At 39.7% G+C, this 16752-nt stretch overlaps 1 protein-coding gene across 2 annotated transcripts in view; it reads left to right on the forward strand.

Moving 5' to 3' along the window:
- mms22l (MMS22-like, DNA repair protein) overlaps positions 1-9856 on the forward strand; it is a 166292-nt gene extending 156436 nt beyond the window's left edge. For both annotated transcript variants that reach the window (XM_060820834.1, XM_060820843.1), the window contains exons 22-25: positions 182-351; positions 5449-5545; positions 6996-7163; positions 9494-9856. In XM_060820834.1, the coding sequence (XP_060676817.1) occupies positions 182-351; positions 5449-5545; positions 6996-7163; positions 9494-9599 (541 nt within the window). In that variant the 3' untranslated portion in view covers positions 9600-9856. The remainder of the gene's footprint in view (positions 1-181; positions 352-5448; positions 5546-6995; positions 7164-9493) is intronic.
- Positions 9857-16752: the final 6896 nt, after the last annotated feature.

Below are 16752 nucleotides of genomic sequence, written 5' to 3' on the forward strand. Positions count from 1 at the left end.
AGACACAGGGAGAATGTGCAAACTCCACACAGAGAGTCGCCAGAGGCTGGAATTGAACCTGGGTCCCTGGCGCTGTGAGGCAGCAATGCTAGCCACTGAGCCACCGTGTCACCAATACTTACAGAGTGCATGGGCAGTTTCTGCAACTCCTGAACTTTTTGTCATCTCTTATTCCCTGTAGTGAAAACTATTTGCAGTTCAGAGCTCATGCTCCTCCTCCTCGGTTAGCAGCAGTCTTGTCATTCATCCATGAACTGTTCAGAAGAAACCAAAGTAGTGATGCAGCCAGTGAGGCGAAGTTACTCCTGCCTACTGTTCTGAAATGTTTAATATTTGTGAACGAACCACAAGGTATGCTTTCTCACGAACTCCTATTGACAATTGATTGTCTTAATGTTTCTGTCCTTCGTCTACAAACAAAACAAATGCATTTGCTAAACCATATTGTTGTTTCTTAGTGTAGGAAACCAGCAGTTAAATAGCAAACATTTCTGTAACACCAATGCTGTTGCATTCAATTGACTCTCTGAAGTTCTCAAAAGATGGAAATAATAGAGGACAGAAAAGTATGTACGGTTTCTGCTTCGGGACAGTTGACAATTTTGCTATAAATCGTACCTAAAATTGTGATTTCTTTTGAAAAAATCTCTTCCCTCTTTTTCTCTCAAATGTGTTTCCAAGGATCTAACTTAATTATTTTCCTCTTTTTAAATTTATTTAACTTGGTAAAGTTTGACCTGTACAATAGAAAATGGGACTCTCACCTTTTGAATCACAGTGTCAAATGACCATCTGTGAATAGCCTGATTTTAACTTACTGAAAATAAAGTTTAAAAAGCCATGAAACTGATTACTGGTTAGGTTGGAGACCAATGTTGATATGCAGCATCCAGGCTGTGGCCGACAGTTGGAGGTAACTTTTGTATCACAGAAATGCCAGGCAATGTCCAGCTTTAACGCAATATGATCTGTACATCTGCAACTAACCATCTCTTAATGTTCTATGATATTACCATCACTAAATCTTCCACATCCACATCCTGATGGTTACTATTCACCAAAGACAGAACTGGAAAAAACAAATATTTTAGCTACAAGAACACATCAGAGGCTAGGATTTGTGCTTTGAAGAAATCACTTACCCATTCCCCAAAGTCTATCGGCCATTGACAAAGCAGAAATGAGGAATTGATTAAATACTGTCCAGCTGCCTGGATAGATCAGCTCCAATCATGCTCAAGAAGCTCCGTATGATTCAAGACAACACAGCCCACTTCAGTGGGACCTGCCTGCACCACCTTCACCTTCAATCACCCCACCATCACTAATGTACAGTTGTAGCAGTGTGAACCAGCTACAAGATGTACTGCAGTCAGCATTGCCTTCCGTACCCACAACCCCTAACACCCAGAAGGCACCTGCAATTTCCCCTTGAAGCCACAGCTGTCCTGATTTTGGTGCACACCACCCTTCCTTTGCTGCTATTCGGTCAAAATCCAAGAACTCCCTCATGGACTGTAATAGCACGAGTTGACTGCTCTCCCACAACATTCTCAAGGCCAGTCAGGGATGGGCAATAATTGCAGCAGTCTCCACACACAGGTCATTCCTCTGTAACGTGACAGTTGTGTTCCTCTGCAACCTTGCACTTCGGCAGAGTGATTTTCTCTAGCAGTTTTCCAAAGATAGCTAATAGAAAATGATATGCCTGTTCCGTAGAAAGTTCGCGTTATCCAAACAATGTCCACAATCCGCCAACCGCATTATAGCCAATTTGCACTGATGAAACACGCATTTTAGCAAAATGACCTGTACCATGAGATTTTTTTTAAAAATTAGTGAGTTTGTTTGTAAATATAAAAATTCAGGATTTAAAAAATATTCACGTAACACAAAACTCAAGTTTCTAAATAATATAATTTGAACTTAAAATTCCACCAGCTTCAGTGCCTGCTTCATCAATTCCAGTTGGAGGTCCCTGAAAAAGCCAGAGGAATGAAGTGGAAGCTCCTGGGCTTGGTGTCTAATTCATTCGCCTGAAGTGAAGTTTGCAACTTGTATGTAACATTTGAACTGTGGAGTTTTAATCACTAGACTTTAACCGAAGAAATGAAAAATAAAGGATCCACAGCTAGAGAGTTGAGTTGAGTCTTAAATTGCAGGTGTAAAACATATAACTGTAGGATAACCTTAACCCATGTCAAGTAGATTTACTTGTCCTTTCATCTCCCAAGATGCTGTGCTGTCATTATGTATCTAACATGCCCAGCTGAACAATGATTGCTTTGCAGTTGTGTGGCAGGCAGCCAGACCTGTTGGCAATTGGTGTTTCTTTTGTTTACATTCCAAAAGGGAAAATGGTGCATCACTGACCTTCTTCTATTGCCTTCACACTTGTAGATGAAGAATGATAGACTCAACTAAAGCTGGAGTCACCTGTTTTTGGGGTGTGTTGGCCCTAATGATGTTACAGTAAGGATTTTTTTAAGAACTTAAACAGTATCCTCAGGAGAGAAAAAACACTCGAGTTTTTAAATGTAGCGTTTGTAGCATATAGCTATTTAAAATTTTGAAAATGATGCCACTACCTTTGTCACATGACATTATTGGATACCACATGAGCATCTGAACTAAGGCAGACTAACAGTCAATGCTGAACCTACTCACATGTTCTAAAAAGAAATAAAACAAAAATAAATAATGAGGATTTTATGGGAATTTTTTTATCTGATTCAGTTTGTATTACAGTCATTCATTTTGGTCAAGTATTTTTAATTCTGTCAGATATTTTTGATCATTGCAACATAGCCTGATTTGCAAAGCTTAATTAATCCAAGTGCTGGGGCATATCTTAGATATTCAGCATCGAAAATCACATAAGCTATCATTGTTAGAATACACTGAAGTGAAATACAGAACTAGATTATCTGCCCATTCAATTTATACAGTGTGCCGTTTTTGTTTCCTACCTAATCTAATTTGACTAGACTCTGCATTTGGTGCCTCCTGTTCTATAAGGTTAGATATAAAATCCTGTATGTCAAGTTAAGTAACCACACTGTGTCACATATTCCTGAAGTAGAAAAAACACATAGTTAAATAACGAAGCTTGCATCACATTTCTGTATTGCTTAGGCCTTGCCTTTATTTCTTTTTAAAGAAATAACCACCATGACAGCCGTTTGAAGTGACTGTTTTAGTTGAAGGTGTTTGAATCGTGGCTTCATGCTAATCTCCAGTTCAGGTTCAAAGGTCATAGGAGCAAAAATTTAAAATTTTTTCCTCATCATAAGCAAAAGTGATGATGAGGTCACTGTAGTCGTTGTGAATAATAAATATCCAACAACAGATTTTGGATTATCTGTGTCATGCCTGTTGCCATTTTTTACAGATTGTGTCCTGGTGGCTGAACTTCCATTTGAATTTAGAGCTAAAGATGCTATTAAGTCTTTGATTTCTTCAAACAATCTTCAGACACTATTATGAATTTCTATGATTTCTGTTGTACTGTGGACGAAAGAAAGAATTGGCAACTGTCTACAACCCTAAAGCAGTTCACAGATTTTTCTTTTTTTAAATTTAATCGTGGGGCATGGGATTACTGTCTGCGCCAGCATTGATTGCTCATTCTTATCTGCCCTGGAGAAGTTGGTAGTGAACTGCATTCTTGAACTGCTGCAGTTCATTTGATGTAGGTGCACCCACAATGCTGCTTGGGATGGTTCCAGGATTTTGACCTAGCGACACAAAAGGTATGGCGATATATTGCCAAGACAAAATGGTGAGTGGCTTGGAGGGGAACTTGCAGTTGGTGGTTTTCCTCTGCAAATGCAATAATTCCTTCAAACTGAAGTTGTAGCTGAGATTGTGTTCAGCTTCCAGCAGCAGAGTTTAAACCTTCCTTAGATTCAAGACTGCATAAGCAAATGTGCACTCTAAAACTCGTCGGACAGTCATGCGTCCATTGTGATTTTCCTGCATTAATTAGTGGTTAGCAGGCTGTGGGGACTGGGCGCTGTTGGGAAACATCCTCAGTCACCAGAAGTGTAAGTCTGCTGCCCTTGTTCACCGAGATGGAAGTGGTTGTGAGTTCAGGAGATGCTGCTCTGAGGAACTTTATAATTTTCTGCAATACATCTTCCAGATGATGCACACTGCTGCTACAGGGCATCAGTGGTGATGGGAGAGAATGGCTGTGGATGTGGGCTGCTTTTTTCCTGGATGGTGTCAAGTTTCTTGGAGCTTTATTGAAACTGCACTCATCCAGGGAAGCAATCAGTATTCCATTCGTGATGGACAGCACTTGTAGATGATGGACAGGCTTTGCAGAGTGAAATACTGGCTGCAGGATTCCTAGTTTCTGACCTGCTGTAGTAACCACAGTATTCATATGGGTTGTCTAATTCAGTTTCTGGTCAGTGGTAACCCTCAAGATTTTTATAGTGGAGAATTTGTGATGCTAATGCAATTGAATGTCAAGGAGAGGTGATTAGATACTCAATCATTGGAGAGGATCTTTGCTTGGCATTTGTGTTGGTCAAACATTACTTGTCACTTACCTCTCCAAACAAACAAAATACTCTTGAAGTAGAGTCACTGAAATACTGTTGAAGTAGAGTTAGTGAAATACAGGAAGATATGCCAGCTAATTTTTCCACAGCAAGGTCCCACATGACAAGATAACATGAAGGATATGCATTGACTAACACTCTGGGAGAACAAAACTGTTTTCCTGCAAATTGTGCCATAAAATAGGAGAAATAGATGAAGTCTCTTCCCTGGGATGGGGAATCCAGAACTAGAGGATGAGAGGGGAAGGATATAAAAGAGACCCAAGGGGTAACTTTTCCATGCAGAGGCTGGAACGTGTATAGAATGAGCTGCCAGAGGAAGTGGTGGAGGCTAGTGCAATTGCAACATTTAAAAGGCAACTGGATGGGTATATGAATAGGAAGGGGTTAGAGGGATATGGGCCGGGGCAGGCAAGTGGGACTAGATTAGGTTAGGATATCTGGCCCGCATGGACGATTTGGACCGAATGGTCTGTTTCTGTGCTGTACATCTCAATGGCTCTAAGATCTTGAACATGTATCTGAACAGGCAGCTTGGGCCTATGTCCATTGTCTCATCCAAAAGATGGGACCTCTGTAAATGCTGTAACTCCTTCATGTTGAAGTTGCAGCTCAGATTATGTGTTTGGGTTCCAGCAGCAGAGTTTGAACTTACCTTAGATTCAGGAGTGCATGAGTAAACATTCACTCTAAACTTGCCGGACAGTCACGTATCCATTATGTTTTTCTGCATTAATTAGTGAAGTAGCAGAATGTGGGAACTGGGCACTGCTGAGAAATATCCTCAGTCACCAGAAGTGTAAACCTAAGAACTGCACCTTAAATAATGTTTCCTTTTGCACACTGAGTAATTCTTGTCATATCCTTTTCTTTTCAGTGAAGAAGTTGACCTCTGAGGTCATGCGGTGTATAATAGAAAATTGTCAGTCATCAACTTCATGTCAAGTTTGCCCTCACTTGACCTCTCTGCTAAGGTTGGTATTATATTGGGTCTTTCCTGGATGTGATCTATAATTTCAAAGTGCACAACCAAGAGTGGATGAACTAATTCTGTCAGAAGTGTGGCATACTGTCCATTATTTAGTCATTCTGTGACACAGTCTGAATTTGAAGTGATAGAGTTCATTTGAGATCTGTGTTGGACATTCAATGCCTTTTGCATGTATCCTTCTGAAGTATTTTAGGCAGCTGAAAAACATGCAGTTAAGTCGGCGCCTCATCTTCCACCTAGGAACCCTCCAACTACAAGGGATGAATGCAGATTTCTCCAGCTTTCTCATTTCCCCCCCTCCCTCCACCTCATCTCAGTCTCAACCCTCAGACTCAGCACCACCTTCTTGACCTGCAATCTTCTTCCCGACCTCTCCGCCCCCACCCCCTCTCCGGCCTATCACCTTCTCCTTAACCTCCTTCCACCTATCGCATTCTCAACGCCCCTCCCCCAAATCCCTCCTCCCTACCTTTTATCTTAGCCTGCTTGGCACACCCTCCTCATTCCTGAAGAAGGGCTTATGCCTGAAACATCGATTCTCCTGCTCCTTGGATGCTGCCTGACCTGCTGCGCTTTTCCAGCAACACATTTTCAGCTCTGATCTCTGAGCTGCTCTAAGTCAGCAGCTTAAGACCAAAATGGAGAAGTTATTGGATGCATAGAGTCACGCTTAGGAACTGAAAGGAGATATTCTGCTTTGTGGTCACACCCAGTTTGTATTTGGATGTCCATTGTAAATAAGAGTACATTGTGAGCAGTGAATACAGTGTATGAAAGTGAAAGAAACACACTTACTACACCTTTTCACCTGAAAATCTTCTGCTTTTGCACAGAATTTTGTTACCTTGGTCATAATGCTGGAATTGCTCAACATTTTTTTGATTAACCTTCTGATGCAGTGGCTGACAAGCTTTCTCTGACTCAGGCTCACATTCTAAACCTGGCTACCGCTGATACATGCCTTTTGTTATTTTCCTGTGGTGGGAGAAATGTCCATCTGACTACATCTACATGTAGCTGTTCCCAGTAAGCATTTTAATACATTGTAAGCATTCTGATGGAAGGTCACAGACCCAAAATATTAACTCCTGGTTTTTGTTCCAAAAATACCACTAGATCTGCTGAGTATTTCCAGCAATTTCTCTTTTAATTTCAGATCTCTAACATCCTCAATATTTTGCTTTTGAACAAATAAAGCTGTTGTTTAACTATTTAAGACTATGGCTTTTTAAGCCTTTGCCAAGTCATTTGCTTTTAAGACACAACACTTATCCTTAATTCATTTTCACATCAATTCCATAAACACCAAACGAAATTCCTGAAGTGTACAATATGGTCTGACCAGTGCAATTAGCTATAAAACTTTAATAGATTTTCTTGTCATTCCATTTGAGTTCCTAACATATTGACGGAAACTGTTGAAACTTTTCCAGACAGTTCATCCAGGAATATTTTGGGATCTATGATCAGCAGGTGTACAGCATCATGGAGATGATAACAGCCTTGAATCGCAACTTGGTTATTAACCTCATTCCCACACTAAGTCAGACACTCAAGGACACTGAACATAAGCGAGGATTGGGCAGGAACAATTCACAAAGGTAAGCCAAGTTCTCAGTATTATCTTAGGCCTAGTTTCATCATAGATAGACTATTCATCCAGAGACCCAGGTAAAGTTCTGGAGACCTGGGTTTGAATCCTGCCCTGACAGATGGTATTCATTTTTTTAAAAATCTGGAATTAAGAGTCCAATGATGACTATGAAATCGTTGTCAATTGTTGAGGAAAAACTCCATCTAGTTCACGAATATCCTTTAGGAAAGGAAGCTGCCATCCTAACCTGGTCTGACTTACATGTTACTCCAGACCCTCAGCAATGTAGTTGACTCTGAACTGCCCTCAGGCAATTAAGGTTGGACAATAAATGCCCACATTTTATGAGCGAATAATGAAAAAGGCTATATCAATGGCTTCAATTAAAACTGGTCTGTTACTTTGGAAAAAAAACTTGAACGAGGAAACACATTGTGGTTCCAATGGTTATACGGGTAATGTACTGCATACCTAGGAGCAGAGTCTTTGAATATTTTTAAGGTAGAGATAAATGGATTCTTGTTCAGGAAGGAGTTAAAAGGCTATCAAGGGCAAGCAGAAATAAGATTTTGAGGTTACAATCAGATTAACTATGATCTTACTGAATGACGATGGACTGAATTGCTTACTTCTAGCCTTGACTCATATACTAGTATGGCAACCGCAGAATTACTCTGTAGAGTTCAGTTGAATGCCAACCATAAATTAAAAGGTACATTAGATTTGTACAAAATAAATATTTAGACTTCCTTATCCAAGAAACTATGTGCACTCAGTCCTTGGAAGTAGAAATAATGAACGCTTCAGATCTTCATCGCCAAGATCTGAAAGTGTTCTAAGAACATGCTATATTGTTTCAGAGTGAAAAGGGAATATTCCTGATCATGAGTAACTTGCTGTGGCCATTCACAAAGCAAAATCCCGATATTTGAAATGTTTGCAATGCTTTATATAATAAAAGCGCATGTACCTAATGTATTGTGTAGTCTTGTATTTTTATATAGAACAATTTAAATTTTAATTCCTTTGAAAATTAAAAGTTTCAGTCTTCTTTGCTGAATCAGTAATTACATGCGTTGTCCTGTACATCACTTCATATCAGCAGGAGCTTGTTATACCATTTCCTGTGTATTCATATTTGGTCAGGCTGAGGAGCGTACTTTCCCAAGATTTCCTCAGACTGAATGCTATCCATTGTCCCCTCTTGGAAATTACACTTGCACAAGTTTGCAAAATACTTTGCTCAAGTATTGTGCTTGGAAATACATGTATTTTCTCTTTCTTGACTCAGTCAATGCACAAAACTAAAATTTCCTCCCAGCAACACCATTTCTCTGAGAAATGCTATAGGATCAATCTTGAAGTAGCAGCCAGTATTCTGAATTTTTCTGATGTTTTAACTGGTAAACACACTGTAGGGCTCAATGGATTTCAATACAGTCTGGTAGATTTCAATGAAAATCATGCTGGGTCGTGATGCTACTGGTCAAAAAGCCCGCTAACTCCCATTCCTTAGGGTCCTGTATAAAGAATGAGCACTTCAGGGAGGTACCAAATTGTCCCTCCTACGTACAAGAAGAGAAAAAGGGATTTTACAAATTTGGTTCAAATTCCTTAATTTATCAGACAAAAAATTATTTAGAGTATAAAGTGTCAGCATTTGGTTTAAAAAAGTATGCTATCTTTTAATCTGAAACTTGAATCCTAATGAGTACAGGCATCTTTCAGTAAGCAAGGGGCACGAATTTGTTGTACAAGAAATTTGTGTTCAACAATACAACTTGTTAGCGATGCCCAAGAGATTTCTCTGCATCTGTGAAGAAAATGTGCAACTTAATGTTTTAGCTATATTCATCAGAAGTGAATAAATGTACTCCAACATGATGAATGGCATTTAAAAAAGTGACCAAGCGTGCAAATCTACCATTCGTTCATTGAAAAAAGACTGCATAACTCTGATGTCTTTTCTATTTTTAATTGTGTAAAGGAAATAGCACTTTGATTCGCAACCACAGAATTTGTTTAAAAGCTCACTATTCTTTCCTCCATGAAGGAAAGTAATCTGCACCATGACAGTCACATTTAGAACTAAAATCAAAATATTGGAGAAATGCAACAGATCTGGCAATGTCTGTGGAGAGAAAATACAAGAATAATCATATTGTAGTGAACACATTAAGTCTGTTTTTCTCTCTACAGATTGTGCCAGTCCTGCTGAGTTTCTTCAGCACTTTTATTTCTGATCCCTGGCATTGACAATATTTTGCTTTTGTTTAGTCATGTTCTGTTTGGTTGTATCATCTGATCCTGAAAGTATATTCTCTCAATGTATTACAGGGAGGCCTACAGAAGATTGTTGGTCCTTCTAGGGGAGGAAGGACAAGCTGAAATCATCAACTTGGAAAAAGTATCTGACAAAGCCGAAGACAGATGTGGTTTGTGAAAGCTTCCTGGGTGCACTTGAAGAATTGGTGAAATAATCTGTAAAACTTCTTAAAATATGTGTGGATGCTTTAATGTGTTATACTTTTTTTTGTGACATATCAACTGAGATAAAAGTTTTTTAAGCAAAACTTTTGAACTCCACTTTTGGCTGCCTTCAGAACTCTGCTCGACAAAGTTGATTTTAATTATATTTACAAATCAAAAGCAGACAAATGTAAATATACAGCAGTTGTGGGAATGAATCAGTGTCGAAATTTCTTGGAGTTTTATTGAAATTTATTGTGTATTTTATTCATGAATATTGGACATAAATTCATGCAGTGGAAATAGATTTGTCTTGCCTAATTTGAGCTCAGAATCAACTCGACGAATTAAAGGGAATAAATCCAGAAGTAACACTTCCAGCTTGAGAATTCTCATCTACCCCTTCACTCAAGTTTTTTTTTGCCCCGAGCGATATATGTCCCTTAAAACTATGTTCCGAAATCAGACGTTTCATCATTACTGAGCCTTTATGAGTATGTCATGCTCCTGTCACAAGTCCCATCTATATTCCAAATTTATTAAAATAAAATGTGAACTTTAGGTTTGTGTGCATACCAACATACCACTCTAGTGTTATTGGAAGCCTTTGTTAATAAAAGGTAGCACATACTTGCATCAGGAAAAATAATTTCAGTATAATCACTACAATAGGTGATCTGAACTAATTTGTACTTACCGTACTGTGCTGATGTAGAACATGGCATTACAATGAATGGGCTCAACTCCAGAAGAGGATGTTGAAAATGAAACCAAGATGATTATTCACAGGAAACACAAAGTTTGCCTATACCTTCATGGCACAGTGGCTCAGTGGTTAGTACTGCTGCCTGACAGCACCAGGGGCCCGGGTTCAATTCCAGTCTCAGGTGAATGTGTGGAATTTGCACATTCTCCACGTGTTTGCATGGATTTCCTCCGGGTGCTCCGATTTCCTCCCACAGTCCAATGATGTCCAGGTCAGGTGAATTGGCCAGGCTAAGTTGCCCATAGTGTTAGGTGCATTAATCAGAGGGAAATGGGTCTGGATGGATTACTCTTTGGAGGGAATTTAAACTCAAAAAATTACTGTATTCTACTAACAAACAGTATAGATTAAAGATCAGTGAACCTGTCTAAATGAGTGTTTGGAATTCCAGGCCCAGTAATCATTTAAGGAATCTAACAATGGGCAAGTCATTTCGTGGAGAAAGTGAAGACTACAGATGCAGGAGATCAGAGCTGAAAATGTGTTGCTGGAAAAGTGGAGCAGGTCAGGCAGCATCCAAGGAACATGAGAAGGGCTTATGCCCGAAACGTCGAATCCTGTTCCTTGGATGCTGCCTCACCTGCTGCGCTTTTCCAGCAACACATTTTCAGCAAGTCATTTCGTGGTTATTTTCCATGATTCATTGGGCTGAGCTTTACATCTTTCAACAGGATGAGTGAACTGAAATGGAAACTGAGGGGTCCATTTTGTCCTGTGCCCAGCATCTCAACTTGTCGCATCCAGTGAGGGGGCCAAACAAAGGAGGCATCTCTGGTCAATTGGGAGTCTAGGCCAGCACTTCATGCGGTAGACGGGTAGTACAGAGAACAGAAAGTCTACAAGTTGAAAGGCATCCTGCTCTCATAAAACTTTTTTTGAAGTTATTAGACTTATAACAGCTAAGAAACAAGTTCTGTGCATTCCACCTTATCAGCAGAATCTCTTCCATTCAGATATGTTCCTGTGGTTGGCTTTCTTTACCACACTTGTGCACCATTAAAGAAGACCCCAAATCTCTTCATGTCCGGTGCCCAGAAGATGCAGCAAGCAATGAAAAGTTGCTGAAGATTAGATTGTTAATGAGCTCAATGGCTTGTTACTTAGTCATTTCAAAAGGGCAGGCAGGCTGCCAGTTGCTGTGCCCGTTTGCCTTCTGTAATTTTGGAGACTGACTTTGTGTGATGTCTAATTGCCAACCCATTGTTATTACACCCTATTCCACATTTGCATGGAGGCAGCCCGCAATTGTGACAAAATCTGTGCTTGATATCCTTCCACTTCCTAATAGACCATGATATTTTCTCAACTTCCTTTCAAATAATTTAGTTGATTTCTAAAGTTACATTGCCAGTCACCTCCAGAAATGTACAGAAGTTATTGTACACAACCTACTTTTATAACCAACCTGTACAGAAATGTTATTACACATGTCGGAGTGAGTAGGATGTGAACCTGACCGTCCCAGTCTAGTAGTAAGGACACCACTGCTGCACAGAAGAGGACCCCTTATTCTATTTATGCTGTCTACATTTCGAAGTTGCAAGAACTCCTAGAGGAAGCTTTACTGAATCCATAAGATAAAGGAGTCATTTAGACTATTGAGTCTGCTCTGCCATTCATGGCTGATCTGATAATCCTCAACTCCACTATCCACCTTTTCTGAAAACCCCTGATTCTCTTAGTGATTAAAAGTCTGTCTATCTTTGGCTTGAATCTACTTAATGATGCAGTCTTGCCAGCCTCTGTGGTAAAGAATTTCTAAGAAGAAATTCCTTCTCATTTCTGTTCTAACTGGGTGACCCATTACTCACAGATTATGCCCTCTGCCTTACTTACTGTATTTATTTCCTCTCCTTTTCACCCCTTGATTAGTTAGGTATTTTTGGAATGCTATTTTTGAATATTGCATTCAGTTTTGGTCACCACATTTACCTTAAGGGTGTGGATGCTTTGGAGAGGTTGCAGAGATATTTTACCGGGATGTTGCCAGGTTTGGAGGGTTTTAGTTTTGAAGAGAGGTGGGATAAATTTGGATTGTTTTCACTGGAAAGATGGAAGCTGAGGGGTGACCTGATAGAGGTCTACAAAGTTATGGGAGGCATAGATAGGGTAGATAATCAGAAGCTTTTTCCCGGGGGGAAAGGATAACGACAAGAGAGTGCTGTTTCCAGGTGAGAGAGGAAATGTTTTAAGGGAGAAGTGCAGGGAAAATGTTTTGCACTTAAAATGGGGTGGGTGTCTAGACCGCATTGCCAGTGGAGTTGGTGAAAACGGACACGTTAGCAACATTTAAGGCATATCTTTGTAGACCCATGAATGGAAGGTCAACAGAGGAATAGAAACCATATATAGGCAATAAGTAGAAGGTCTAAATAAGGAATAGGAATTGGTGAGGCTTGGAGGGCCAAAGCCCCTGTTCCTGTCTTGAATTGGATTTTCTAATCTGAAATCTGATGCAAAGTATTTTTGCAACTCCTGTGCCATTTTTTTGCTCCTTATTATTCCCCCTTTTCCATTCTAAGGGGTCTTTGTTCACTTTAGCCTATCTCTTTTATATATTTAAAGAAGCTCCTCCTGTCTGCTTTGATTTTATTTGCTTACCCCAAAAGTTTCCCTTCTCTGTCTTTTATTTGGGGTCAGTCTTTGTTGGCTTTTAAAAGTTTTCCAGTCCTCTGGCTTACCACTAATTTTCACCACATTATTTTCCTTTCAATTTGATGCTATCCTTAACTTGGTTATCTGTGGTTGGTTTATTTCCTTCCTCGAAATCTTTTTCCTCAGTAAGCTATATCTTTGGTGCAAGTCAGGAACTATTATATCCAATGTGTGTCATTTTTCCTCGAGCGTTTTTCTGCTAAACTCCTTTCCCAATACATTCCAGCTAACTCTGTCCTCATTTCCTTGTCATGTAAATCCCTACTGATGTACTTCTGCTGTAGATTTGATTGATGATGTATTTGTGTAAATGCTGATTTTGGGCCATTCACAATGATGTCCACATCCTGTCATCCTTTGCATTTGATAGCAGCATATAACTAAACAATGAAAGTACCTATCAAACGAATTCTAAACGTTAAAAAAGATTTCTTATTTGAAATCTAGAAGAACTTTTAGATTGCTGATTAAATTGAAGCCTTGTTATCATTCCTGGAATAATGTCAATGGCCCAAAGGCAAAGTTATTCTTAAAACTGATTACCTGGAAGATGCGATATTATTTGGGGGATGCAATGAAAGCTGCTATGACAGGTCAAGAATCTGACAATATAACAAATGATTGAATCATTGATAAAACAAATATAACTGTCACTTTGTAAAGTGCCCAGAACCCCCACCAATCTAGAATTGCCTTCAAGATAAGAGACATTCTTGCACCAATAATGAAAAACCATGGTAGTACTGTTATAGTGTAGTCACAGACTTGGTCCAGCACAGACTGAGGCTGGTCAGTCGTGGTTGTGCTGGTTCTTCCAACAAGCATCATTACTAAATGCCAATCTCTGTTTTATTTCCCAGACTTTTGTACACTATTTAGCCAATCACGTCCTGAATACCTTGTGTGAACCTGCCTAACCCTGACTACCCACTGTGTGGAAAAGTTTTTCTCACATCATGCTTGCTTCTTTTAATATCATTTTAATGTTTAAGGAAGTCTGCTATGTCAGCTCTCATTACAGTTTTTTTTTCCTCTTCTTTCCTTTATCCCCATACTACTGCCTAACAGTGGTAGTGCATATGTTTTCCCCATCACCCATGTGTGTGTGTGTGTGTGTGTAGGTGTGAGACACTGTGAAAGACAACAGGTGTACAAATCGCATTACAGTTTAAACAGTGGATCCTTAGCAGAGTGGTTTACTCTGCATTAACACCCTCAAATATATATCAAAGAGATAGCCTAGATCCACATTGTATCTTATTTAAAGTCACATCTAAGACACTGTGATCCAGATGTAATTCAATGGATCAAACTACTAGGCTTTAAGCAAAACACATTTTATTCTTACACTATATTTAAAATACAAACAAAAAAAAGAATTGGCATAACTTTAATTCTATTAAAAGACTTTAAAAAGTGTAATTACAGCTCATCAACTGTTCCAATATAGTAGCTTCCCTTGGCAAAGACAAATTCAGCAAAACAGATTTACTCACTTGCTTCCTCCCTCAGTGCATGAGAAAAGAAAAACTGAAAGAATGAATCTAGCAGTTTCAACTCCAAAAAAACCCAACTTCACAAAGGTCTTTGTGAGCCTGACTCCACCCACTCTTGTTTCCTTAATCAAAATAAAAATAACCCCAAAGCTATTTACTTTATTTTCCATGGAGCAGACAGCTCGGCACCACGTTTCAAGACCCCTCTTAAAGAGAAATAGGACAGAACAAATCCCTCTTAAAGGCAGATCTCATCTCCATAAGAAAATGAAAATGTCGAAATAGCCAACTGGGAAACATCGGTTCTCAAGGAAATTAAGGCAGTGGAAGATCCTGGAAAAGAAGAAAATCTTCTAAATGATAAGTCTTTCTATCTCGACCCTTACCATACCCATCAATCCAAAGTCCTTACATAGATTTAATAGAATATTCCAGAACTGGAAATCGAGGACTTCAGTAATATAGTATTCCAGAACTGGGAACCTAGGACTTCAGTAATACAGTATTCCAGAACTGGGAACCCAGGACCCCTGTAATATAGTATTCCAGAACTGGAAACCTAGGACTCCAGAAATGGAGCAAGCACAATAACAAAGAAAGGAACTTACTCTAAAGACAACTGACAAACTTTGAGATGACCCTTCCTGATGCCACAGAAGTCAATAAAATGACACAATTTAGTTTGAGGATGTTGGACATGGGCAAAACTGTAACTCATCTGAATCCAGATCTGAAGGTTTCATGTTCAAATCGCATAAGCCTGACGGTATTTCACTGCATCTGAAGGACCTGAATGTACATCAGGTCAGTGTCTATTATGTGCACATTATTGATAGTGCAAGTTCAGTGATGGTAATGTCATTGGCTATCAAGAGTTATAGTTTGATTCTCTCTTGTTGGAGATGGTCATTCTCTGGCACTTGTGTGGCACAAATGTTACTTGCCACTTGTCAGCCCAAACATGGGTATTGTCTGAATGGATATTGTCCAAATCTTGTTGCATTTGAACATGGATTGTTTCAGTATCTGAAGAGTCTTGAATGGGGCTGAACAATGTACAATTGTTAATGAACATCGACCCTCTGACCTTATGATGGCGGGAACGTCATTAATGAAGTAGTTGAAGATGGTTGGGCCTTGAGGGCATTGAGGAATTCCTGCAGAGATGTGGTGGAGCTGAGATAACTGACTTCCAAAAACCATAACCATCTTCCTTTGTGCCGTATGACTCCAACCAGTGGAATGTTTGCCTGTAGTTCCTATGGACTCCAGTTATGTTAGAGCTCCTTAATGCCAGACTAAGTCAAAAGACAGCTTGATATCAAGGATGTCACTCTCACATCACCTCCGGAATTCAGTACTTTTGTCCATATTTGAACCAAGGTTGTAATGAGGTCAGGAGCTGAGTGGCCCTGGCGGAACCTGAACTGGGCATCACTGAGCAGGTTATTGCTGAGCAGGTGCTGCTTGATAGCACTATTGATGACATCTTCCATCACTTTACTGATGATCAAGAGTTGACTAATGGGGAGGCAAATGGCTGTGTTGGATTTGCCCCACTTTTTGTGTCCAGGACATAGCTGGCAATTTTCCACATTGTTGGTAGATGCCAGTGTTGTAGATATGATGGAACAGCTTGACAAGGGACACAGCAAATCCTGAAGCATTAGTCTTCAGTACTAGCCAGAATGCTGTCAGGCCCCATAGCCTTTACAGTATCCAATGACAACAACCATTTCTTGATATCATATGGAATGAATCAATTGGCCCTGAACTGGCATCTGTGATGCTGTGGGTATCTGGATGAGGCTGACTTCAGAGCATAAGTCTGATCCATGAGTTGTAGAGTTGTTTAATTCTATCAATCAACTGCTGGTTATGCTGCATGTCACACCAGCAGTCCTGTTTTATAGCTTCGCCAAGCTGTTATGATTTCTACTTCTTCATAGCCAGGCAAATACAATTAGATTCATTGTCCATTTCTAGCCTTCCAAAAAAAACTAACTATGCAGCCATTGGTTTGTTGAATTCAGTGATTTATTGTCACTTGCATTTTTACAGTGTAAAGTACAGTGATAAGCTTCAACTGTCATCACAAACTGGAGCCATATTGAATAATTTAAGAATAAAAAGATGTAGCTGAGAGTCCATCTTCGTTCCTCTGCCAGCTCACCAATGACCCCGTGGCCCCACCCCTCCACTGCATCGCT

This window comes from Hemiscyllium ocellatum, chromosome 3 (assembly GCF_020745735.1).
Source record: "Hemiscyllium ocellatum isolate sHemOce1 chromosome 3, sHemOce1.pat.X.cur, whole genome shotgun sequence".
NCBI classification, from domain to species: Eukaryota; Metazoa; Chordata; class Chondrichthyes; order Orectolobiformes; family Hemiscylliidae; genus Hemiscyllium; species Hemiscyllium ocellatum.